The sequence below is a fragment of the Ciona robusta genome, chromosome 11 (assembly GCF_009617815.1).
Source record: "Ciona robusta chromosome 11, ASM961781v2".
Lineage (NCBI taxonomy): Eukaryota > Metazoa > Chordata > Ascidiacea > Phlebobranchia > Cionidae > Ciona > Ciona robusta.
This window is the reverse complement of record NC_143245.1, coordinates 1,650,966-1,678,168: the sequence shown is the minus strand read 5'-3', so window position 1 is coordinate 1,678,168 and position 27,203 is coordinate 1,650,966. Positions and strand designations below refer to the sequence as shown.

Here is a 27,203-nt window from a genome sequence, read left to right as displayed (position 1 = left end):
AAACTTTTGTTTCTTTATCAACAATGTAATATCTATGGCGTCCAATTAGGAGGGGGAACTCCCTAAATGTCTAATTGAGATTTGTTTGTGTTTTGAAAATTCTGAAGACTTTCAGCCTGTTGTAAAGCACTTTATAAATATGGCGGCAGGTGTATTACCCTTCGTACGAGGGGTTGACTTTACGAAGTACAACTTCAAGGTGAGAACTTATTCAGTTTCAATCAAAAATAACGAAAATTACAGCTTTACCTAAAGTTAATCACCTAAACTACTTCGTTAGTATTTTATAAAACTTGGTTGCATACATTCCATGTGAAACCGAATAGTTCTAGTAAAGAAACCTTATTTGCTAACCACTAACTACTAACCCCTAAAACCACAAACCACTAACCCCTAACCATCAACGCCTAACCACCAACCTCTAACACTTTCCACCAGCCTATTCTGCTATGTACCGGAGAATTCTTTACTATTGCCAAACAAAGCTCCGTAAACGCTATAGGCATACTATTGCAACTCCTAACTGATCAAAACTTTAGTAACCATAATAACGTTAAAACAACATCAAACATAACGTCTGAAATCCAGTTCACCAAAAATCTCCATTATGAGTATTTAAGAAACAAACATCCCTATTATAATGCATGTCGTTGCCCCGCCACATGAGGATAAATAAGTTCCATTCATTTATTTATTCATGACATAATCCATTACGTTCACAGGGAGGATTGTTTCCGGACAAAACTCGCAACATGAGCGGCCTCCGGTGGTTGAGTTTGAATCGCACAGAGATGTGTTATCTTCCTGAGGAACTCGCAAGTTTGAAAAAGCTCGAAGAAATCCGAGTTTCGAGAAACGAGTTAAATTCTTTGCATGGAGACCTGGGAGGTCTTCCTCAACTTAAATCAATCAATGCAAGTCATAATCATCTTAAAGATGCTTCAATACCAACGGATATTTTCAAACTTGAAGATCTTTCTGTTCTGGTATGTTGTATGTTAAATGTGTTATCTGCAGGTTTTCTGAACTTTGTGCCATGTCATGTTGGTGTTGTAAAACTATTACTGTTAGGATATGTTTTGTAAAGTTGTAAAGTAGGCAACTTTTTTGGTTATGAAGATTTCAAGCAATTTGTGGGGGAGCTTCAGAATGATTCTAATATTCCATGACCATAAAAAGTTAAAACCTTTAATTTATTTCTGTTCTAGTTGACATATTATGGAGCTGAAAGTTGAGTTGTAATAAAATTGTGTTGCTCTAGGATTTAAGTCACAATCAACTCACTGCAGTTCCTCAAGATTTAGAAAATTGTAAAACACTTCTTGTTTTAAACATGAGCCATAACCAGTAAGTAGATCTTGCTAGTAATTGTCTAGTTTCTTATAAATCTAATCTATGTCTTATGGTGAGGCAATGAAGTCTTGTAATATATCCCAAATTTGTCTTATTACCACCAAATATACTTTTTACTCAATGTTGTTATTTTTAATAAGACTCTCTCTATATAGGGCCTATATAACATAATATTTCTCATTTCAAACACTTTCAGTTTAAAAACTTGAACCATGACCATCCTTAGTGATCTAAGTTAAAACATACGCTTTGACAAAACAAACGCTAGCAATATTTATCATTGTAAAAACACCACAGAATCGAGTCCATCCCACCACAATTATTCATCAACCTAACTGATCTTCTTCATCTTGATTGGAGCAACAACAATCTTGAAACACTTCCTCCTCAGTTAAGGAGGTTGGTTCATCTGAAGATTCTCGTCCTTAACGACAATCCATTGCTTCATGTTCAACTCAGGTAATAACAAAAAGAAAATTTAAGATATTTTACAGATAATCTGACAGTTATGAATAGCTTGTAACTTTCCTAAATAAATTACAAAGTTGGTCATGGCATTACCAACCTATTATGCCATCCAGTGTAAAAGTGTATTAAATATATTTATCATTATGGAAAATAGATATTTATCAGTCTTTTAAATTGTTTCATTTTTCAAAACTTTTTGAAATGTTAATGCTTTTAAAAGTTGATAAACAAATAACCATTTTGTTCTACTAATTACCATGCAGGCAGTTACCATCCATGGTTGCCTTGACAACCCTCCATCTCCGTAACACGCAACGGAACATCTCAAACTTTCCATCAAACCTTGATATGTTAAAGTCCCTCACCGATATTGATTTATCGTGCAACGAGTTGTCACGGTTACCCGAGTCACTTTACATGCTCTCCACGCTTGAACGACTCAACCTATCAAACAATGAGATCCAGGAACTCTCTCTTCTCATTGGTGGTTTGAATTTTCAAATATATATATATTTTGTATTAATTTTTTGTTTATTAATAAATGTATATATATATGTGTGTGTTTTTGATTTTGTATTGGACGTAACAGCTGTTCTGTGCAACATATATTTTTTTGCCAGCATATTCCCATCTGGTTAGCAGTAAGATGTTAAATGTGTTTCTTTGATGTAAATGGATAAGTAGTTGTGTAACCAAACACTCTAATGTGGTGGTTCTTAACCATTAAGGCAACAACAATTTTAACATTTATGTGTATTCAAAAACTACTATATGAATGGTTAGGCATTTAAAAAATAAAAGCTGTTAAATAAGATGGCCATTACCTAAAATAGATTACATAGTCACCATTTAAAAATTTGTATTTCTTATTTGTATTTCTAATTTGTTCTTACTCATATCCCAGATACTTGGACGAAGATGCAAACATTGAATCTTACAAACAATCTTCTTACTTCTTTACCAGTGAGTTTAACAGTCTCCACTTTCATCATATTCCGTTTATTTTAAATGCTACTTTACTACTTCCATGGGCTGTCTGTAGGATAGCTTCAGAACAAAAAGAGAAACTTGTATTAAAAAGTTTTCGTAAAATTTGTTTTTCAATTTCCAACCTTTTCATAGTTTTTCAATTTCCAACCTTTTCATAGTTTTTCAAATTCCAACCTTTTCATAGTTTTTCAAATTCCAACCTTTCATAGTTTTTCAATTTCCAACCTTTTCATAGTTTTTCAAATTCCAACCTTTTCATAGTTTTTCAAATTCCAACCTTTTCATAGTTTTTCAAATTCCAACCTTTTCATAGTTTTTCAAATTCCAACCTTTTCATAGTTTTTCAATTTCCAACCTTTTCATAGTTTTTCAAATTCCAACCTTTTTATATGAAGCCTAAGTTTATCGTCAAAAGCTGTAATAAATAAAACAAAAAGACAAAACAATAAATGAGCAAAATAAGATCGACAACAATAAATTTGAGAACATTCCTACAATTATAATATTTTATCTGAAACTTTTTCCCTCAGACATCTTTATGCAAACTTCAATCGTTGCGTTGTCTCTTTATCAGCGACAATAAGTTAGATTTTGAAGGAATTCCTGCAAGTATCGGGAAACTTGGGTGTCTGGAAGTTTTCTGTGCAGATGGGAATAACCTGGAACTTATGCCTGAGAGTTTATGCAGGTATAATGTAATGGGGGGTGTCATATGTTAAGGGGTGTGGTATGTTGGAGTGTCTGGTGGGCAACTTAAGTCTTTTAAAGTGCTTTTAAATTAAATCAACAGCAAAGGGTGAAATTCATGTGTAACCTACAACAATTTTGGTGTCTGTTGTGTGTAACTTGAACTTTTTTAACATCGAGGGGTGGGGCGATTGCTAGATGTAAAAATAGTTAGTTTTATAGGAAAATAATGTTGTGCTTTCTCTACACCTTGGATAAAATATTTAGTAATCACATATTTAAATCAACTGCAATGGGCGAAACTGTTATGTAATCTTTAACAGCCAAAACTAAACTAATGTCACAAACAAACTGTAACATGAACTAGAATACAATGGGTTTTTGTTCCCCAGTGAGTCTTTATCTGACACCAAGGTGGTTACAAACCTCCTTCAATATCACCAAAACTGAAAAAATAATCGAACTGTAACATGAACTAGAATACAATGGGTTTTTGTTGCGTTCCAACCCCTAGAAAAGTTTTCTGGGTCGTCTTTCTGTCTTTGAAATACATTTACAAACAAGATTTGTTTAAGTATAAGAGCAAAAGTCATTCAATGTACTTTAATCTCATCCTTCCACCACAGATGCAACAAACTGCGCAAATTGATTTTATCCGACAATCGTCTCGTCACTCTCCCCGATTCAATTCATCTTCTTCCTGATCTCAAGATCCTCGATGTGCGAGGAAATCCTAATCTTGTCATGCCTCCTAAACCTGTTCCTGGTATGTGATGTCATAATCATTGTTGTCATGTCATGATAATCACTGACACTGTTATATGACACCAGACTGGCTTTGGTTTATTTGTTTTTATTCATATTCCCCCTTAATTTGCTTTAAACCCCCTAGAGGCCATATACCTCTCACTACCATATGCTAAAGTCTGGGTTGGAATGGTCTTAATCAGATTTGTGAGGTAATGTGCCAACTATGGACTAGATCCTAGAGGTGGCTTGTTGTAGGACCTCACCCATATAAAATAGAAGCTCATTAATCTAAAACATTTGTGTGTTTTATTAATATTTAAACACCATGTTGTGATATTTCTCTCCATAGTTAAAGAAGACGCAAACAAAGTTTACAACATCGATTTCTCGCTGAATAATCAACTTCGTAAGATCGGTGTGGTGCCCCCTGGTGGTGCGGAGCAACAAACAGGTTTGTGATGTCATAATGGTGTTGTGTTATGGAAGGTTTTATTATTTGAAAAACTCATTTAATTACATTTATTTGAATTATCTTGTTGTTTAAAAAGTTATTTCTCTTTTGAATTGAACTGTTCTCATTCAATCAAGAATTTGCAAAATTCGAAACATATATCATAAAATTTGCAAATGTCATAAAATTTGTAATTGAATTTTGTTTCTGTCAGTGTCAACCAAGGATCATGCCGCGCGAAGGTTACGACTTCGTCGAAGACACGAAGCAGCCGACAGCAAAGCCCAGAAAGTTCTTCAAGGGATGAGCGATGTTGCTCATGATAAAAATGTGTCAGGAGATCTACAAGATGATGTGAGTGTCGTGTGTGATGCATTTATTATCTCAAATTTGTAAAAAAAGAAGTTTCTTCAGTACCTTAGAGACTAGAAGCAGTAGAAGTTGAGTGACACTTTTTCTTATGAGAAATTCCATATTGCATCCCCTTTTAAGGGTTGGGTGAGATAAATGTCATATGATTTGATATTCCAAACATGATTTCCTTATGCAGAAAGATGGTGTGCAGGTTTTGTGGGTAATGTTAACAAATGTCTCAAAAGGTTTCAAAACGATTTTTAGCATATTACCCTTGATAAAAACTACCTGTTAAACAAAATCTTTTTAAAGGAATCAAATGCAGAGATGATAAAAGCTGGGAAGAAATGGAATGAATCTCTTAATAAACCCGACCTGGATTACAGTGAGATCTTCAGTGAAGAGGTAAATGTAGCTCAATACTAAATGTTGTTTAAGTGCAATAGCTTCAACACCTTGACTATAAGTATGGGAGTGACAACCATGGATAAGTCACTCAAGTTTTCACACATTAGGATATAAATGACCAAACCAACCAAAAGTCATGTCTGCTTATCCACACACTGCAATAGCTTCAGCAACTTGACTGTGGGCATGGGAGTGGCAACCATGGATAAGTCACTCAGTTTTTACACATGATGATATAAATGACCAAACCAACCAAAAGTCATGTCTGCTTATCCACATACTGCAATAGCTTCAGCAACTCGACTGTTGGCATTGGAGTGGCAACCATAGAAAAGTCACTTAAGTTCCCACCAGCAAAGATATAAATTACCAAACAACCTAATTTTTGCACACAGTGCAATAGCTTTTGAAACTGGACCATGGTCCACCAAACTTTTGTTTCAATCACAGATTGGTCAGTTTCCCGGGTTAACAATTTGGCAAATTGAGAATTTCTATCCAGTTCATATTGAAGATGTGACTTATTATGGAAAGTTTTATGTTGGTGATTGTTACATCATACTTCATGTAAGTTACATTTTAATATACTAACTTACATACTTTAATATATTTTTATTATACTAACTTGATACTAACTTACAAAAGGTTATTTTGATATTGATATCATAGTTGTATTATTACATTTTCATCACACACACTTTTATTTCGAATAGAACTTTAATGTAGTTTAAATTAATAGTTTATTGTTTGTCCTATGTAAGCCTGTATGGTCATGCCTTATTTATTAAGTGTTGTATTTCTGTTTTAACCGAAGCGTGCTAGGACTGTTATTTCCTATTTTGCTTTTTTATACTTTTCCGATCTTTATTCTGTGACCAAAAAGACCAAAACTAAAGTCATTCCTTCTTTTCCAATGTCATAGACCTTAATGGATGAATCCGGGAATCTCTCGTGGGTGATTTATTATTGGATTGGACAAGATTCTTCGATAGATAAGAAGGCTTGCAGCGCGATTCATGCCGTCAACCTCCGGAATATGCTGGGAGCAGATGGGAGGACGATCCGTGAAGAAATGGGAGATGAGAGCGATGAGTTTCTTGAGGTAGATCATGTTTATCAGGATCTTAATGATGATCATGTTGTTTATTTTTATATAGCGCTAAATTTTAAACATTTTTATAAAAAAAATAATCCAAGAATACAGTAACAAATTGGTTAAAACAATAAAGTTAAGGTAATTAGTAGCAGAACAACAGTCATCCGTTAATTTTAGTTTAGTTTATCTATTACTGACTCCTCTAAACTAAATAAACAATATAAACTAATTTAAGCTAAATATTACATATTTTTTTTAATTTTGTTGTTAGTTTTTTTTTGTTTCTTATCAGCCAAGCTTAATTATTACTGTTAAATCTACCAAAACGAACACTTTTCTGATTACAGTTTTGTATTACAAGTTTGCCTTTTCTCAATATAGTGTAGTTATATATTTAAATATCCAACTGACAGATGTTTAACAATGACATTGCGTATATTGAGGGAGGGAATGCAAGTGGTTTCTACTCAGTTGAACAAACTGTTTATCCAACAAGGTTGGTTTGATTATCACTCAATCTATTACTTCAATGAAATGGTATCTGCTGTTGGGACATGGTTGTAAAAATTCATTTATTCAATGTATTATGTTGTTTGTTACACAAAATAAGTCATAACATTTCCAAATGATAAAAAATGAATTATTGTAAAATGACAAAGTACATAAATGGTTATATGACTGCAGTATGGTACCATGTAGATATTAGACACTGGGCTAAATTCAAGTTCTCGGGCATGGCTTGCCTAAAAATCTCAGTTCGAGTTTCTCAACCATAAAGAACAGGATATATCCTACATGGTTGAAAATGGGTATAGCATAACCACACAAGTAGATAAAGACATTGGGCTTAAAGTTACATGTGTAATTTGTCCCAATATTTACCCTATTAAATCTTCAGGTTATTATTGTACATTATTACAGATTACCTATATATTACTTATTCAGGTTATATGCATTATGGGGCCAACGCACGGTCACCCCTTACCCCGTACCTCTTGAAACTTCTTCTTTAAATCCAGAAGAAGTTTTGATATTAGACCATGGGATGAACATATTTGTGTGGGTGGGTGCAAATGCTAAAGGTGTGAAAAGGTCTAAAGCCAGGTGTGTATTTTTAAATAATATTTTATTCTTGTATGTGCAAAACAAGCAGACTGATAGTTGTATTTTTAACATTTTTTTACTGTTAGCTACAGATTTCAATAATAAATTATTTAAAAAAATAAATGAGAAACATGTTTATTTACTATGTATATTAAAGTCCTGTTATGATGTCACAATTCAGATTAATTGCCGAGAAGATAAACAAAGATGAGCGGAAGAACAATGCTGAGATTGTGATGTCATACCAGGGTTACGAAGAAGGGGATTTTTGGGAAATATTTGGGGGAATTCCTGATGAGATAGTTCCCTCAGATCTTTCAGTGTTTAGAAGTTCAAAACCACGACTATATAAGGTAAACATAACGATATATGGACAGTATGTTCTACCTGTATAGTTCAAGTTCTTTAAGCCAGAGTTGTTAGATCTTCTATCCAAATGGAACTCTAGGTAATGGCCACAAAAAATATTGTAGTCTAAAAAATATTTGAGCGATAGCTCAAACAATTGAAAACCAATGTTTTAGTTAATGATAATCGCCTTTTGACCCCAAGTTGTTAATAAATAACTCCAGTTTATCCATGCTTACTCTAGCTCGTTACCTACCCTTTCCCTTTAACCCCAGGTCATTACCCTTTAACCTCAGGTCATTACCCTTTAACCCCAGGTCATTACCTTTTACCCCAGGTTAACCTTGGCATGGGTTACTTAGAGTTACCCCAAGTTCGCTACCAGCTTGCCATGGAGCATCAAACCAAACCTGACCCCGAGTTGACCCCGAGGCAGCGATTGTTGAAATCTTTGTTAAACACGAAGAATGTTTATATCCTTGATTGTCATACAGGTTAGTGGTTGTGAGGTTTTAGGTTTATTTTTTAATATCTTATTTCCTATTCCTGCTGTTGCTACAAGACATATCAATTTTTAAACTACTTTTCTGGTATAAAAATGGAACAAAACGTTTAATTGTATTAACCTTTTATCTGCCATTTTACTTTTATAAAAAATATGAAATCAATCAAAATTAAGTGCATAATTTCTTTACCATTTATTCACAAATAGTATTAGGACATCCTAACTTTAAATCTTAACTGAATAAATATAACTTTTTTATCCAGCGAAAGTTATTGTGACACTGGTTCTTCGTTTCATATACCTCGTTCCCGCTTACTAGTTACCATGTATGTAATTTTAAAAGTGATTGATATATGTAACTTATTTAGCCTCACATTGAGGCAATGACAGTAATTATAACACGGGTGTTCTGTTTTATAAACTATAAAACACCACTTTACAATATGTAACTTTGTAGGTGATTAAATGTATGTCACTCATTTATCCTCGCGTGTCAACGATTATAACACGGGTTTTCATTATAGATGTCTTTGTATGGACGGGACGTAAATCTCCGCGTTTGGTACGAGCTGCTGCCATGAAACTTGCTCATGAAATATCAACCATGATCCATCGACCATCGTTTGCTATTGTTTCTAAACAATTGGAAGGAACAGAATCTGTGGTGAGGTCACAATTGATAACTATGGTATCATAATAATTTTGTTAAATAAATTTATATTTATACAATATTACAGAACAGTTTAAACAGTTCTCTAACCATATTCTATATGGGTAAGGTCCTACAGCGTGGCATGCCATTGGTCCTGAGATTTCTGCCAGAATTATCCCAATACACTCATGTTTGCATTTCAAAAGGTTTTAAAAAATTTCGAAAGTTCCTAAACCTTATTCTATATGAGTGAGGTCCTATGGCGCCAGGGAACCTTGAATTTGTGCCGGTGTTGGTCAATTACCCATTTTGTCAATGTCTAACTTAATATTACAACAAAAATACATTTTTTAGGCAAAATTATCAGTAATTTCCTTATTTTATCCAAAACTTACAAGGTATGTTTAAAATAGCAATAGTAACCATGACAACCATCCAGTTATTCAAGTCACGCTTCATTGGTTGGACCGACGTCATCAAGGTAGATTACACACGCGAAGATGAAAAAGTTATCGTACAACAAGATGCAAGAGAAAATAAAATTGATCTTTCAGCAATCTTTCTACCACGACAACAATCAATGCCCGATGCTGAGGTAATAAGAAGCATTGTGATGTCACTGATATTGTATCATGGAAAAAGTTGGGGTGATATGTTGCCCCAGCCACCCATAATACTATCCGCATACATTGCAATTTTTCTCAACATTGCATGTTTCAACCTTACATAGGCAGTGTGTTTAGGTTGTATAAGAATAACAACACTGTACTCAGATCCGCCTCATTGAATACTTTAAGTTTAATATTTGTATTTCTGTTTTTAGATCTATATATATATATATATATATATATAGAGAGAGAGAGTCACACATTGTATATAAATAAGGCTTATAACCCGACACCAGGAGAACCTTGAATTTGACACAACCCACCGTTACATGATTTACAATTACATGATATTACATACAATTCTGTGATATTATATGATATACAATTACATGATACACAGTTACATGATACACAGTTACATGATATTACATGATATTGTACAACCAGGCCCTCCAATTAATGGAGGAATGGAACGAGGACTTAGATGTTATGCAAGGGTTTGTTCTCGATGGAAAGAAGTTTGTTTCTCTTCCCCAGGAAGAATTTGGAAAGTTTCATTCAAAGGATTGTTATGTCTTCCTATGCAGGTACTTACCTACTTGATATTGTGGGGATTTCATACAGTTTTTAGCCCCGCTATTACGCACAAGGTATTTTCCCGCTATAAGTAGATGAGGTGGAAAAATTGGCCAACTGCTTTTAAAACTGGGCCTATCAACTGCCTTTTAAAAATGGTAGCGAAAAAATTGGCTCACGGCTTTCAAAACTGGTGCTATTAACCTGGAGTTTATTGAAAAACTTTACAAGCAGTCAAGTAAATGTTTTGATAAACACCAGATATTGGGTTCCATCTGATGCTCCTGAAGAAGAAGAAGATGAGGACGAGGATCAGGAAGATGATATCCAGTGTGTTGTCTATTTCTGGCAGGTAGGATGGTTTGATTTATGTTACAAGTGATATTCTGGCAAATTTTATTCTTTTCCATATATGGGTAAGGTCCTTGTACAAAGAAGTCCTTAAGTTATTATCTACCCAACAAGTTTGTTCCTTACAACTGGGTTTGTATGTGTTCTTTACCAAGATACTAAATGCTATACCCAGATGGTCTCTGCTTATGGCAATTCTTTGAGATCACAAAACAAACAATTGCAAGCAGTTCCCTTTCAGTCCACCAAGTTATATAAGCTGTAAAAAGGAATTCAATTTTGTAATTTTTATCTATGTCTGCATCAATAACAATAATCATCAATGACATCACAATGCATTTTATGACAGGGTCATGAGGCAACAAACATGGGGTGGTTGACCTTCACATTCACCCTGCAGAAGAAGTTTGAAGCTTTGTTTCCTGGAAAGTTGGAAGTTGTAAAGATGAAACAACAACAAGTATTTTATTTCTATGTTTTATTGCCTATATGGTCCAAAATTGTTTAAACATTTTTTATATTAAGAAATGTCTTATGTAGAAGAATTCTTGAGATTTTAGATTCCAAGAGACATAAAAAAACATTTGATATTTTATTTTAAAATCGGATCCTCTGGACTATATTTCTGCCGAAACCAGTTAAAAAGTATTTGAAATTCATTGTAACAGTAATAGAAAGAGTTTTTTTTCCATTTTTAGGAAAACTTGAAATTTTTGTCGCATTTTCACCAAAAATTTATCATCACGAATGGAAGTCGAAAAGATGTTGCGAATATTAGGAGTGGGAAGCAAGAGGTGGGTAACTGGTACGGTTGTGTGGGTTAACTTGGTTTTGTAATGTTTTAAGGGAGTGAGAATAACATTAGGAATGGAGCGTTCAAAACTAGCAAAAAAAATTTAACAAAAATTATTAAAAATAGAAAATGACCGATACTTTTAACATGAATAACGTAAACAATCGTGAAAAACAATGGGCAATAACATTGAACAGTTAAAAGTATCTGAAAAAATGCGTGCAACTGAAGCATAGTTGTTGCTAAAAGCTCTCGGGGCAGGTGGAATTAAGATGCATTTACTAACTTTTAAACATGCCAAACCGGCGCGACTATATATATACAATTAACGTTTATTTCTTATTCCAGGACCTCACCCAGTTTTATCAGATACGTTCCAATGGTGGTATGCTCACAACAAGGTGTGTGGAGATTGAACCAAACCCTAAACTTCTCAACTCTGAGTTTTGCTTCATATTAAAAGTAAGTTCATGTAATGTATTTATAGTGGTCAAAGAATCTGTCATAATCTACTAAAACAGCCACCAGCTATTTTAAAGATACGGTAGTCAACATATATATAATTAAACACACAATCTTGAAATAGGTTTTCCCTCATTAGCTGTAATATCTTTGATTAATTCAGTGCTAAAAGTAATGTTACCCCAACCCCCACAAAAAAAACAAACATAACATTTCCCATTTAACCTTAGGTTCCATTCAACAATGCTGATAGCTCAGGTATTGTATATGGTTGGATTGGAAGGATAGCAAACATTAACGAAGCAAGATTAATGGAGGATATGATTTCCACTTTGTTTGGTGATGAATACAGTGTACAGGTTCGATTATTTATCATGTTTATAAAATATGTATTGTATAAAATTTAAAACATTAATAGGTTTGTATTTTGAAAATAGTAAATAGTTAATGTTAATTTAAAATATACATACAGTAGAGATAGAAATAAAGAAAAAATATTTTTTGGACTTTGGTTTGTTATGACACCCCATGCGACCCCCTAATTCCGCCTATACCCTAGATTCTCAATGAAGGGGAAGAACCTGAGAACTTCTTCTGGGTTGGACTTGGTGGGAAATGCGAGACTTATGAGGAGGATGCGGATTATCTTCATCATGTTCGTTTGTTCCGATGCTCAAACGAGAAAGGATTTTTTTCCGTTTCAGAGAAATGCACCGACTTTTGTCAAGACGACCTCGCAGATGATGACATCATGATGTTGGATAATGGACAAGTGGTGAGTGGTTAGTAGGAGGGGCTGGGTTCAAGGCTTGGTATGGCTGGTTGAGATGTTTGTGTAAACGGGGGTTAAGATGTTTGTAAAAACTTAAGCCAACTATACACGTAATTCGAAAATACAAGCTGGTGCACAGTAATTATTTTTTGACCAATTAAGTCACTCACTCTGTTATGCTTTGGTTGGGAGTTTAGTGTGTATTATAGAAATACGTTATCACTTAAGCGTAACAGAACAATAATTGATTTTAAACACGAATGGCTGTGTACAAGGTTTGTATTGTAGATATTTCTTTATTAGAAAGGTTTTGTTTTTCCTATTTAAGCCATTCTTGTCATATACTGATGTAGGAATAGTAAATTAACATTTCGTTGATGAAAAGTTATTCCTAACACCTCAGTCAAAAAGGTTTCATTGGCCAGATTTGGCTTGCAAGGTTTAGAATGTATATCTTTAAAATAAGATACGTATATCATTCTTTATCATGTTTTAACAATGATGTTCCACTTGCTTAACCTTACTTGTCTACATAGGTATTCATGTGGGTGGGACACCAAACAAGTCAAGTTGAAGTTAAACTTGGTTTGAAAACTGTTTCGGTGAGTTTATGTGGTTTCTATGTGGGTGTGTTTATACACACATGTTGCTACATTTGGTACCAAATGTGTGATTGCAGGCAAAAGACTTTTTATTTTCCTGTAATATATTGCTGATGGTAACCATCGTTTAATAATATTTATGGATCCAGGAATCAGCGAGTCGCACAATCTATTCATACTTACAGCAGTCTAGGTGGTGGGGCAATGAGTCAAATCTGGCCTAATCCTCGACCTCACTACCTATATAAGAACATTTTAATCCATTTAGAAAAAATATTTCCCAAAGGGGCAGAATATTATTTTCTTTCAAAATTTTATTAACAACATTCTTCTTAGGTGTACATTCAACATTTAAAAAGCAAAGGAATTAAACGTCGTCTTAAGCTTGTTCGCAAAGGCAATGAAGCGTGGGATTTTACCAAATGTTTTCACGCATGGGTGCCTTTTGATAAACCTTGAACATAGAGATTTTATTTTTGTTGTATATTATTTTGGGAAAGCTCCCGAAAAGAGAATTGTTTAAAAAGTGGTTCTTAAATTTGCACCTTTCAATGTTTTTAGGCAAGTTGGTATCTCACAATTTTGAACTAAAATAGTTTATCATAAAATATCTTCCAAAACTTTGTTTTTGCCAAAATACCAAATTGTATACAATAAGTGAGGCAATAAAACAAACAAATGTTTTTTAGCAGTTCCAAACAACTAAATTTAATTCTGAGAACCATGCATGATATAATAATTATTTCATCTTTATTTTTGCTGCAAACTTCTTCTAGCAATAAAACGAATGTTATAAATTATATCCAAGGCAAGTACTTTAATCCTGTGAGGATGTTTTGATTTTAGTAAATAAATATGTTCATGATCATAAGTTGCGTGGTGCCAATGATTAGGTGCTACAGCTCTTACCCTAATGTGTTTTTATCTTAATTTGCTGTATCAGGCAATGCCAGGTTAGAAGTGTGTGCTGTGTAAAATTGTTGTCTTGAGTTTAGTTTCTTGTAGTATCCATTACAACTGTACAAGATAACACACTTGGATACCACCATAGACATCTAAACATCTATAGTACCACCAATGAGATGGTATTATTTGTGACAATAAGATAAAGATTTTCTTGATTTGAGATAACGATAAAGATTTAGATATAGAGAAAAAGGTAGGCCAGTTTAAAAGTCGCACTAAAATATTATAGCCTATAAACGACTGCGTACCCCATGATGGAATGTTATACTATGTATTAGGGCCTTGCAAAAATCCTTGCCTGCGGGTCTTTAACTTGGTTTAGCATTTACGAATTTATCGGGTCATTTATATGTTGTTTATGGTTTCAAACTACCTCGACCAGGATCTAAGTAAATGCGCGGGTAAATAAAATCCGCTTGTTGTTCTTGTTAAAGCATAGATACCTTACAAAGGTATCTATGGTTAAAGGCCCTGTTTTTCTTTTTTGTTGATCAACATTCGCATTGTCTGCCTGTTTACATAATTTATCTTGATTTAGTCTCCTAGGTTTATGAGTTTTTATTAATATCTGCTGATACACACGGCGGAATACACATTACGATGTCTCAAGCTGCCGTCACAGATTATTTTACGCGTCGTCGAAATCGTGGTCTAGTGCAGCCTTCTAAGCGGCAGAAAATAAACGATGTTACCCCACAACTTGACACGAAAGAACTTAAAATTTCCGACAAGCAGAAAACCAAAACTAAGCAAAAGGAAGGCACAGAGAAACGAGTTACTAGGTCCAGCACTCGGAAAACCACGTCAAAAATTACGACAACAATTTCCTCCTTCCAAGGTTTGATCATATTATTAATGGTGTAATGTGTTTAAGGATGAGTAAAACATTGTTTAAACATTTAATCCACAAATCCGTGAGTGGTTATCTTTTCTGAAAATCAATGAAATAGTAGTATGGGTAAAACATTGTACTTTCTTTTTTGTGGATGGCTAGTTCTTAATCGGTAACGTTCCGGAGAATTTTTCCCTAAATATCTGATCAAAATTTTTAACTTTTCCAGAATATTTTAGTCCAACCAACAAAAATAAATCAGAACTAGAAGTTCCCCCACCGTGTCTTCCTGTTACCGTGACGACCGCTGCCCGTGATGATCATGATGACCCCGTGACCCCGAGCAAACGACGAAACAACGAACTTAATGATCAATCAACCGTAAAGCGGGGTCGAATCACCCCCAAAAAAAGTTTTGAGTTCGACGGGTCAACGACTCAAGTCGGAACGGATTTTTCCGAAACTCGATCTAAGAAAAAATCTGCTCGAAAGCGATTGACTCTTCGTTGTGATGTCACAGAGGATTTATGTGATGTCATAAATAAAAAGGACATTAAAAATGACAAATCTGAAAAAGTTTTAGACAGTAATCTGGAAACGATAGAGGAGTCGCCTTGTGATGTCACGAAGCCGAGTAAATCCGACCAATCAACATCGAAACCTGGGCGACGGAAGAAAATTCAAACGGACAAAGCTGTAAATATCGCAGAAAAACTTTTAAACAAAGATAAATCAAAGGTAATGTTTAATATTAAGCACTAAGCAGTATATATGTGATATTTCTTAGGATTGATTTTGCAAAATTGCCAAATTGGGAACAGAAAGTCTGTCTCATCTTGTGTTTATATTTGACAGCAATTTATGATGTTTTACGTTTATTATTTTGAACAGGAATCTTCGAAAGTTGTGAAAGAAGTTTTGAAAGGTCAAGGAAATCTAAAAGATCTTCAGGTTTGTAATTGTATGAGGTGCAGTTGATGAAATTGCACAGTTTTTCCATCAAAAAAAAAAACTTTTGTTTTAATGCTTACTCATATTAATGTAAATTGTTTTGTTTTTAACTTTATATTATGACAGCTTCTTTTGTTTTAGTTTTAAATATATAATCTTTCATGTGCAGAAAACTTTGTTAAAAATGAGAGAATTAAAAAAACAAGAGAAAAAATCAAAGAAAGTGGACGAAAATAAAAACGAAATTAAAGAAAAGAAAGAAGTCAAGAAACGAGTGTTCGCGCATGAACGATTTCATTCGTTAGCGCAAGAAATTCCTTCAGGGTTGTCTTTGCCATTTAAATATAAGGTATGATAAGTATTTTATTGTTAATTGAAGTACCTAAAGTTATTGTATGAGTAGCCTGTTCTTTACTGCAGAGTTTTCAAAGCTGTTTTATTTTGTAATCCAAAATTTCTTTTATGAACTGTATTTTTAATTGGCCTTGTTTCGATAGGGTAGGGATGAATGTTGTTTAGCCGGCAATGTAAAAGCTTTACCTAATAATAATTACTTTTAACATTTTTAAAATGGTCATAGGTCTTAATTTTTGTAAAATTTTAACAAACTTTTTTAAAATAAATTTTCAGATTTTGCAAGAAATGTTTCAAAGTGCGGACACTGTTGTAAGCATGTTGTTTAATCGACAGCAAACAACAACTTGGTTGAAACTTCATAAAGCTGTAAAAGATATGATAAAAAGGTAAATAATTCATATTATGCATGTATTGTATGTAGATAACAAATGTTAATCTAATATTTGATAAAGGAGTTGATTCCAGGTACCCCAGCATATTGCTTTGTACAATCTAATATTGCTCCTGTAAAAAAATGATTGTTTTTGTCATCCTACCAAATCTTTTGGCAATTCAATTTATTCTATGAAGTAATTTTAAATAGAAACTTTTTTAAATAGAAACATTACTTAAAACCACCTAAAATTTGGGTACTTCTAACCAATGCCTCCCAACTTTTCTCCGAATACAGAAAGTTTGAACTAAATGACTTGGGTCGAATAAAACATGTTTACCCCGATGCGTATACCTTCCGACAAGAACGAGGAATCCCAACTTATGACGATAGAATCAAATCAACGGATTATCAACTAACAATCGAACCAATTCTCACAGAAGAAGGTAACTATGATGTCATAGATGGTATTTAAACTATCAAAGTTTATCATTCAACTTCATTCCAAGATCTGAGTCATGGAAACACTGAACAGTTTGCCAGCACTGCTGTTACTTCTTGTCCAAAATAGTTTGCGATTAGTTTAAAGAAACTTGTTGGGTTTTGTTGACAGTTTCCTTTTGCAGCAAAACGTAAAATTGTTTAAATTCAAACACCCCTTTGGCCTTTGTTAAATGTTATAACTTAATCTTTTCATTGCAATGAATGTAACAACATACGATATTCAAATCACTGTTTGTGATGTCATATTATAGTTTGCAAGCATTTTGTTGCAACATTGCAATTAAATGCGTTGTTAAAGTTATGCTTTGTACCACTAGAGTGCGATAGAGCATCAGACGAGCCACGAAAGTTAAACAGTGGAATGTTGGTTCGACGACGACATAATTTCCATCTCCAACTTTTATCCCTTGTCAAGTTTCATCACAAGGTAGTGTATGACATCATAATAAACATTCTATACTACTTGGGTGAGGTCCTACAACGTGAAATGCCATGGGAGATTTAGGCCAAAGGTTGCCCCATTACCCCAACATTGAATATGTACATTCTATTCTATATGGGCAATCTCATACAGTGAGGCATGCCATGGGACATGAGATTTATGCCAGAGTTAGTTCATTAGCCTTATAATAAGCGTTAAATATTTTTTAAATGAGAAAAAAAATTACAGGCCGAACCTGATTTCAATATTTTGTCTCGCAGGAATTTCTTGCCTCTCTGGAGCCCCCAGTGGTGGTGGATGATGCAGAAATTCGTCGTTGGCATCCTCAGTTTCCCGTCGATCAAGTCCCTGATATCACAGTAGGGGAATTACCCACCCCACCCAACTTGGAGAAATGTAGTTCAGCCAAAGATGTTTTGGAGAAAACTAAAGATAGGTTGACTAAAAAGGTGGGTAAAAATATAGTATTCCTTCTTCCACCCGCTGCTTAGGAGGTCATACGTACCCACTTATTTCACACGGAAATTATTGCCTTTTAGTCGTTAGATTGAAAGTATTTTTATTGTTAAAAGATAATGAAATTTGGGCATGTTCAAGCTTTTTTTATACTGTGTTTTATGACAACTTTCCTTGCTCCAGTTAGCTTAATTTTAATTTAATGTTAAACTTTAATTTTATGTTGCAAATTTTAACTATGTTTTACACAACCTAACAAAAACATGGAAATCATATTTCAACCAGGCGTTCGAAGCTTTAAAGAAAGTTGCCGAAAAATGTTCCACGCCGGAAAAGTCAGTTACTGTGGAAACAAACAACAACCAATCACCTACCAAGAAACCTGTATCAGTTAAGGGGGTTTCCCAGTCTTTGTTGGCAAAGGTATTTCAACGTTTACAATTCATGACTGGAAATACTTATTATGTTTCCATTCAGCCAAAAGCTTTTAACCCGAAACAAATTACTTTTTGAATTTTGCAAATCTGACCCTGATCTGGTGCTCATAGATTCTTTTTAATTAAGAGACTGATGATGCCATTTAGAAGAAATACATCTTTTATTAATCAAATGGTTGCACTTGATTTTTGTCTCTTATCTTTTTGCAGAATTTATCATAACAACTAAAAAATTAAAAAATTACCTGGTTTTACAACACATGCCTTTGCAATTATTTGTTTTAGGGAAGAATTTGTTTTATTGTTGAGTTAAATAAATTTTATTACAGGGTAATTTTTTTTTATTACTATTTTCTCTGTTGTCTTGTTGTCATATACTGTTCTGTTTCCTATGACCACCAACCCCCAACTCACTTACTTGGTTACTTTGTCCTATCACCTGTATCATATTTTCATACAGCAACAATGTTTTATTACATAAATATTTCTCCCCCCAAATTTAAAACAATATTTTTTCAGATTCGCGAAAAAGAAGCTTCGTCGAAACTTCGTAAGATGGTAAGATCAGATGAAAGTGAAAAGAAGATTGAAAAGATGAAACAACTTCCGGATGTTGCAAGAGCTTTGCGGATGTAAGATCATCTCTTTAATATTAATTAGAGGTCGACCGATATATCGGTTCACCGATATTATCGGCCGATATTTACGTTCCACCGATAATCGGTATCGGTAAAAAAGCGCCGATATTTCACCGATATATTAATAGTTCGTGCGAAGCGACGTCCACGTGCGTCATAGTTTGACCTTTACGTGCGTCGTATTTATGCGTGGTAGTTTGACCTTTACGTGCGTCGGAGTTTGACCTTTACGTGCGTCGTAGTTTGACCTTTACGTGCGTCGTAGTTTGACCTTTACCTGCGTCGTAGTTTGACCTTTACGTGCGTCGTAGTTTGACCTTTACGTGCGTCGTAGTTTGACCTTTACGTGCGTCGTAGTTTGACCTTTACGTGCGTTGGAGTTTGACCTTTACGTGCGTCGTAGTTTTGACCTTTACGTGCGTCGTAGTTTGACCTTTACGTGCGTCGTAGTTTAACGTCCACGTGTGTCATAGTTTAACGTCCACGTGCGTTGTAGTTTAGCGTTCATGTGCGTCCTAGTTTCGTACAAAAGCAACACCTTCCTAAGGACATGCATGTTTCCTAAAAACATGTAGACCAACCAATTTTTCTCTATAACTTGCAATATCTTGAATACAGGCATTACTTTTGATTAAAACTGATCATTTCATATGTTTCGCTATAGTGACAAATATCGGTAAAATATCGGTATCGGTATCGGTAAAAGCTAAAAATATCGGTATCGGTATCGGTGGAAAAAAGTGATATCGGTCGGTCTCTAATATTAATTACTACAGTGGAATCTAATTGTCCGAAATAATAGTTAAGACAGAGTTACCACCAACGTTTCATACATTACATGAACAATTGTAGGCACACAGTTTAAAAAGACCATGAAGGGTCTACAATGGGACCTGCAGTGTCTACGTTGCTACTCTAATAGATAAACCAGTTTCTTCCTTCATCTTTACGTCTAATTTGAATAGTTTTTGCTAACTTTTTATTTAAGATTTATTAAAAAACATAACTAACTAAAAAAAATATTTCAGGTTGTTCGTTACTGAGAAAAAAGCAAGTTTGCCGCTGGAATTAATCGTAGCTCGGTTAGCTAAATGCTGCCCTTCGGTTGCCACTCCTGGTATGTATAAGATTTCTATTGTTGTTTTTTTTATTCTATTGCTTCTAACTTGTTACATCATTTTAAGTTGGGTCATTTTGTCATTTCTCATTTTTGTATGGCCTACTGGTTATAGCCCCTGCCTTTACTCCAGAGGTCATAGTTTTCAAGGCTGGATGCTGCTACCATTGTTGGCTTATGTGGCCTGTCTAAGACTTTTAACAGTTTGCCAAGTATATACATGATAACTTGTAGTCAGGCCTGATGTGTTTGAAACAAAACACCTATAAAAAATACTCTTTTTAACTCCGCACTGGACGAATAATAAGTTACGTTCATTGATTTACATTACAGTGCTAATGGAAGAACATGTTCGTTTATTATCCGAGCATATGACGTCATGGGCTGTTATGATGTCATTGGGGAAGAAAGAATATCTTAAGCTTGACAAGAACAGAGACATAAGTGATGTCATAAAGGAGTTGCAATGTAAAGTCAAAGAGATGGAAAACTGTGCAAAATAAATACTTTGGTTTTAATAATGTGTTGTGTAAGCGTGAATAAATATGTTGGAAAATATACCTTGTGTTTTTTGTTAGTATCAGACCATAACGGTTAATGTTCGCCGTCTTCTTCAAATATTTGACACATTTAAGGCCAATGAGGTAAATATTTTGGTTTCTTAAGGCCAATGAGGTAAATATTTTGGTTTCTTAAGATAGCATAATCCTATGATAACTTTCCTAAATTTTGTGGACTTTGTTCGTAAACATTTATTTTTATTTTATTTTTTATATTGGACCTATAATATAGGATAATTAAGCTTGGACGTTTTCTCCTGCAAATTTGTTTGTAAGTTTTGTTTTTGTCAAACTTTTGTCCACCAACAACTGTATATTGTTGTCACCAACAATTTCATAATAATTTGTGATTTCTAGTTTATAAAACATTTTCAAGACCTTTTACTTACTCTGGAATCTTGACAGTTAAACTTTCATCCAGGCGTGTTGCAACGCCTTCAAATCTATACGGCCTAACAAAATCTAATGGTCGCATTCTCTTCGTTTAAATTAAGTAAAAAATAAAACAATAGTGAAACATGCTTGTAAAATTTATCTTGCTTATATTCTATGGGCTACGTATAATATACTGAACTCGTTTATTAATTTAGATCCGAACCGTTTTCATAATATTTGGTACTACTTTCTGCGATTGCGTTGTGCAATGGGGCCCGGGCCAAATTCATCCGTCGGGGCAAATATATATATACACAGCGGTCGATACACCAGACAATAATTTCTCTCCCAGAAAGTCCAATAAATAAAATTCCATCGTTTATATCCCAACAGCACTAAGATCAAAAACAAATTTTGTTTAAAAAAAACAACATTTTTCTAAATTAAAACTAGTAGTTTTTTCATAAAATTATGTGGTTTAAAAGCAAAATTGTTGTTGTGTTCTGATAATTTACTTGGTTTTTATTTTTAAATTTGAATATATTGATTTTGTGTTTTGTTAATACAAATTTCCGAGGTGTATAATGCGTTCATGGAAAACGCATTTTCAATATATAGTTACACAACTATGTTCGCGGCCTTTCATATTTATATAAACTGTGACCCTATTGTATACGAACGTTACCTTTTTTTATTGGTGCGATAACAAAATGTCCCATATATTAAAATAAATGGATTTTATACCGAAGGAGTGAATTGCAATGTAAATTGTGCCTCGTTATAAAATCAACACTGAACACAGTAACATATATGCTAATAATCTGCTGGAGATGGTAATATGCATATTGGAATATTATAAATAAATACCCCTTACGGTAAAATACATATATTGCACAAACATTTGTGGTGTCATACGGAAAGACATCGTAAAGGTAAGATATTGGTGCAATAAATTCTTTAACGAAATGTCCATTTACTTTATATTCTATGTTTCCTAAATGTATAGTGGAGTGGGGGAAGATGGGACACCTTTTCATTATATTTTCTCTATAAAGAACATAATGCCTTCATGATTCCCTATAGACTTTAGTTAATGCGCTAAAGGTGTCCCATCTTACCCCACACTACTTGACAGCGAAGATTCCAACCACGCCCAAGAGGCTGCTTCGCATGTGGTCGTTGAGGTTTTTTTACCAGGACCTCTCGCCAGTAGCCCTAGTTATACCTGGGCCCTGATCTTCCTAAAACAAGATGATCAAGGCACGCTGGGCAGCGATCGACGCCACCTAACGGTTTTCGAAGCGCGTCGCAATTGCGAAGTTGCCAAAAATCGCACAATATACACAACCAATAACTGCAACCTGGACTGACCGTCTCATAAACTGAACTTACACCTCCCAACACACCATCGTTATACGTGGCTTACCGCGTTAAGAGGTGTACTGTGAGAAATTTGACACAGGACACAAGAAATTGGACACGACACACTTCTGACCTGGCATTGGCTGATCCAATGAATTAGGATATAAAATATAAAAGGGGTGAGCTGTAGCGCCTAACCATTCGCACCACATTTGTTTTTATGTTTGTATGTGCAGTATGAAAGTGTTTTAGTGTAGAATAAGAAGTGTTGAACTGTAAATTCTGAGTCACCATGGTTGGGCAAGCTATAGCTGGGGCGAAATTAATTAAAATAGGATCCCAGAGTTAAGTTTAAGAAAATGAGAATACAGTTGTTACATATAGTCTTTATTTACATTAGAGCCCCAATAGTTAGGCTTCTATAGGGTTACTGCCACATCGTTGGAGTGGAGGTTGCATAGAGATTACGAACACGCATAATGTTTGTACAAAATCAATTCCCCTTCATTGGCATTTTTTCGTAATAAAAACAAAAGACAAAAAATAAACAAAAAAAACGGAGCTCCGCGCAACGTAAAAATCGAAAAAGCGCCAGCGAGTAAAAAAAGAAAAAAAATCAAGTGAAAAACGATACCGGACGCAAAAAGCATTGCCAATGATTGAGAATTAATACGCACATCATGTATACAAAAAGCCTGACAACCCCATGCAAGCCTCTTATCCGCCGCAATGACAACCCCATTTAAAGGACCCAAGATCAGTAGGTTAGATAATAGTGGACTTTACATAGATTTATAGAATTGGTATTACCAATATTACTTTTTTATAATTGGAAAAAGTATGGAGAGACGTTTAGCACGTAATACACATAGTCCATTAACTTTCAATTTTAATTACAGCAAGCCTAAACCAATCTATTTATATCATAACAATATAATAAACCCCACAAGTTGAGAAATGCCCACACCATGGATTTATCAGAATATTACAGTTCACTTCGTGTGTAGTGTAAGTGTGTATCAATACATACAATAAACACCACAATCCCCCAACATCACCATACCCCACCCCATACAATAAGCACAGCAACACAGCATTCTCTATGGGCCAATATAATAATATTAAAAACCGCTTTTATTTCGCCGCCGCAAAACCGTCGCATCGCGTCGCAATAACTAATTTGTTTACGAAGTGGGGCAACTGCATAAGAACGGATTTTGGGAGCTAATTATATCTTGCTATAACACAAGATTGATCGAACCAAGTGATCCTAAGAATCACTTTATCCTCCGCAACAGCGTCAAGCTTGTGGCGCATATTCGCGCTTGTTGTCGATTCAAAAAAGGAATGACAACAAACTCCAACCTGTAAACCTAACACTTAAAAATATTTGGTTAGTTTTAAGTGACCTAGCAGGGGCCTACCATTTTAATGTATTTTTATCCCTACCCTAGTCGCAGGTTTGGCGCCTAATTGTTTTGCAGTGGAACCCGCCAGCTTTCGCTGACCGGACTTTTAACCACCGGCGTGTTGGAATATGGTTTTCGCAAACCAGTCACTGCATGTTTGGCCTGAGTGCAATGACACGTGTTGTGCCGACCGAGGGTGCAGTGTCTCAGTTCTGTCTTAACTTAACTTCCTAACAGCGATCCCTAGTTATAGCGATGTCACTTCTATCTATCTGATGCCGACTGTCCGGCCTTGCTGATAAGTGACACCAGGAGTATGGGTTAAAGTTGGAGAAAACTGACCTGCGCGCACCGTTCTTATGCAGGTTGTTTACACACACATACAAACAAGCATGGAGAAAACCCAAGATTCCCAACCACGTTACATTACTAACGTGTACAAAGGTGGACTTTAATCGTTTGATCTCCGTATACTTCCCCACCCCACCACACACCGTACGTATATATATAACACATAAACATTCAATTTTAAACAAGCATTCAATAAAATATAAGGGACTTTTTATGCTACAGCTCACATAAGTTAGTATTTACATCGACTAAGAATAAATCCTAGTCCAAGTATGCTATGGTTTCCATGAAATTTTCGTCCCGTAATTGTCTCTGTTCTGTAGAATTAAAAAAATGTTAAATATTTGTTGTTTTGTACTTTAATAAACATAGTAGGCACCATCACAGTTCTGTACAATGTAAACATTCCAATTTGTATATTTCTGTCAACTATTAGTGCAGGATTTGATTAAAACACCATAGTGTAAATGCATAGAAGTTTAACATTCAATTGGTATATAACTCCTGTTTAACAGGTTACAACGAATGCACAAGTGGTGATTTCAATACGGATCTATTTTGAAATCGTTTACCATTTTGGTTAAGTAAGTTGCGAGATAAAAGTTAACCGAGTAAAATTATATGGTATTTATACCTTCTTCTATTCTTTCTCCGGGCAGTTCCTTTGTTTCTCGTAATATTCTTTGTTATATTATTTGCACAAAGAACCAGCTGAGTGACGTCAATTGTAGTGTGACGTCATATCTGTGACGTAAAATGCAAGTTGAAACACAAGGTAAGAGGATTTAAATAATGCAAACGCGTCATAAATTAGTATAAATGCAACTTATTTATTCTTTTTAGATGGTGGGTATAATGACAGTCATCGTGTGTTCTGTTTCATAGACCTCGTGCCCGTTTACAGATTATCACGAGGTAACTTCGTGGGTTGTTTTTATTACAGCACGGATGGGAACTATTTATTAAACCTAAGACGAATATACCTAGGACGAACATACAATAATGAATGCAACAAATATTATAGGTCATAGTAATTAAACTTACCGAAATATTAACAGCGGTTCGCGGAGACAGCTTCGTACCAATATACTCGTATATGGCGCATATAGCCGTATATAGAGTCTGCATCTGTAATGTTAAAACGTTCAGTTTAAATACAAAATGCTATATTGTGACACGCACGGTGCTATAACTTATATTGCCAGATATACGGTTCTCAAGGTGAATTGAACGTCAGGCAGTTTTTAGACTATAAACATAATTTAATTAGAATTCCCTATAATTGGAAAAATCATTTATTTTATTTGCAAGCACACAAAAGCTACTCACCCATTTAACATGGATCACGTGCGTTGGTTCTATGGAGCATTTCAAGATGATCCTGCTTCGAACATAATTCTGTAATTAGTAAAACTCATGTAATATGATATAATGTAAATGTTAATATAGCATACAAAACCAAGTACCACGTAGCCGTTGAAGTATAAATACGTACAGTATATAGTAGGGTGGGGAAAGATGGGACACCTTTAGCACGTAATATCTTAATATCCTGATTGTGTTTTGAACAATAAACAACGGTCTAAAGATAGCTTGAGGATACAGTTTTCGTAATCTTTAAATGTTCTTTGTTTACTGTACCAAATATGACGAGAAAAATAGAATGAAAAGGAAACACATCTTCCCCCACCCTACTACATAAATTATTGACAGATTTTGCTTTAATATTTAGACGCGTTATCTATATTATATACGTACTGAAAAGTACAAACTTACTTTTAATGTTGCCAATCCAAAGCTGCATCGGCGGCTGTCACTCAAGGCACCTTCATTCGTGAGCGAGATAACATTGACGTGATTTGAACACAAGATTTTAAATGTATAATTAGTTTAGTAGGAACTCAAATCATTTAAACTTTTCAGTGATTCGTTTTAGAACTATAGCCAGCTGTAAAACAAATTTAAAAAATGTAAAACATATAAATACACTGTAGTGTTCATTGCAATGTTGAAACAAATCTTAAAGGTATCACGTTACTATATTATAAATCTAATACTAACCGCTTATCCCTTGTTCCAACAAAACGTTTCAAACTAAAAGAGCAAACCGCGCACAAAACTTACGTTCGTGAAAAAGAAAATGTGTTGAACACGTGGAAAGCTGAGAGCTGATTGGTTAATTGCTGGGAGGAACGTTAAGAATTTGCGACGTAATATTGCTAAATTGAAATTCGCGCAAATTCCTAGGGCCAGTGTTGTCCTTATGAAACAAAAGTTAGCAATTTTCGTGATAGGGTTTGATAAGCAGTAACTTAACATCAGGTAACACTGAAATCTATTTATAGTAACAGCGGATTGTGAATATTACAGCAATAATTATTTTGACGCCATTCCTACGACTTGTGTGAACATATAGTAAACAAGTAACAACTGATATTCGCTTGTAGACTATACGAAACATAAGTTACACAAATACGCATTTATTTAACATGTCGGTAAACAATATAACATAGTGGTTTGGGTAACATGTCCTAAATACATGTACAACATCTTACCTTGGGGTGAAACTGATGTTCAAAATGCTGGGCGATGTGGTCACAACAGTGTACAGCGATAATATATGTGTGCTGATCAGCATTATAGGGCCATACCGCATCCGCGCCCAAATAACCAGCGTTTTATGAAAAATATCAGTACTTATTTTCCAGCGCCCAGTGCTCTCCGGCTATTTATGTGTGATTGA

At 34.6% G+C, this 27,203-nt stretch overlaps 2 protein-coding genes and 1 long non-coding RNA gene across 4 annotated transcripts; 2 read left to right on the top strand and 1 right to left on the bottom strand.

Annotated features, from left to right (window-relative positions):
* Positions 1–39: 39 nt before the first annotated feature.
* Positions 40–14,201, top strand: LOC149727690 (protein flightless-1 homolog). Of its 2 annotated transcripts, none has more exons than XM_089888587.1 (28): positions 40–199; positions 723–986; positions 1,262–1,347; positions 1,651–1,812; positions 2,085–2,305; positions 2,726–2,784; positions 3,342–3,499; positions 4,125–4,264; positions 4,598–4,699; positions 4,914–5,053; positions 5,366–5,458; positions 5,912–6,028; positions 6,384–6,563; positions 6,971–7,053; positions 7,503–7,661; positions 7,843–8,014; positions 8,347–8,503; positions 9,039–9,178; positions 9,606–9,761; positions 10,222–10,361; positions 10,612–10,702; positions 11,051–11,161; positions 11,400–11,495; positions 11,843–11,956; positions 12,187–12,315; positions 12,516–12,731; positions 13,265–13,330; positions 13,667–14,201. In XM_089888587.1, exons 1-28 carry the CDS (start codon positions 140–142, stop codon positions 13,787–13,789), a joined length of 3,735 nt encoding a protein of 1,244 aa, XP_089744713.1. In that variant the 5' UTR covers positions 40–139; the 3' UTR covers positions 13,790–14,201. The 2 variants fall into 2 exon arrangements, with proteins under 2 accessions (XP_089744713.1, XP_089744712.1); XM_089888586.1 differs by having other exon boundaries at positions 2,085–2,308.
* Positions 14,202–14,778: 577 nt separating this feature from the next.
* On the top strand, positions 14,779–20,961 carry LOC149727689 (DNA replication factor Cdt1-like). The gene is made up of 12 exons (XM_089888598.1): positions 14,779–15,134; positions 15,358–15,866; positions 16,020–16,079; positions 16,249–16,428; positions 16,710–16,822; positions 17,107–17,255; positions 17,631–17,740; positions 18,016–18,204; positions 18,497–18,634; positions 19,168–19,280; positions 20,315–20,403; positions 20,737–20,961. Exons 1-12 carry the CDS (start codon positions 14,897–14,899, stop codon positions 20,904–20,906), a joined length of 2,058 nt encoding a protein of 685 aa, XP_089744724.1. The 5' UTR covers positions 14,779–14,896; the 3' UTR covers positions 20,907–20,961.
* A 189-nt stretch (positions 20,962–21,150) lies between these two features.
* LOC149727688 (uncharacterized) lies at positions 21,151–25,777 on the bottom strand. Its single transcript, XR_016386045.1, has 2 exons — positions 25,095–25,777; positions 21,151–24,777 (listed from the first exon to the last, which is right to left on the bottom strand). It is a non-coding gene; the product is annotated as an uncharacterized LOC149727688 (long non-coding RNA).
* Between the last annotated feature and the right edge of the window lie 1,426 nt (positions 25,778–27,203).

Bases quoted from the DNA above. Each gene is read 5' to 3' on its own strand.
- LOC149727690 (XM_089888586.1), top strand. From the start codon at position 140: ATGGCGGCAGGTGTATTACCCTTCGTACGAGGGGTTGACTTTACGAAG. The intron at 8,015-8,346 runs GTAAACATAACG...CTTTTACCCCAG, and splicing joins CAAAACCACGACTATATAAG to GTTAACCTTGGCATGGGTTA. The intron at 9,762-10,221 runs GTAATAAGAAGC...TTGTACAACCAG, and splicing joins AATCAATGCCCGATGCTGAG to GCCCTCCAATTAATGGAGGA.
- LOC149727689 (XM_089888598.1), top strand. From the start codon at position 14,897: ATGTCTCAAGCTGCCGTCACAGATTATTTTACGCGTCGTCGAAATCGT. The intron at 19,281-20,314 runs GTAAGATCATCT...AAAATATTTCAG, and splicing joins GTTGCAAGAGCTTTGCGGAT to GTTGTTCGTTACTGAGAAAA. The intron at 20,404-20,736 runs GTATGTATAAGA...TTTACATTACAG, and splicing joins CCCTTCGGTTGCCACTCCTG to TGCTAATGGAAGAACATGTT.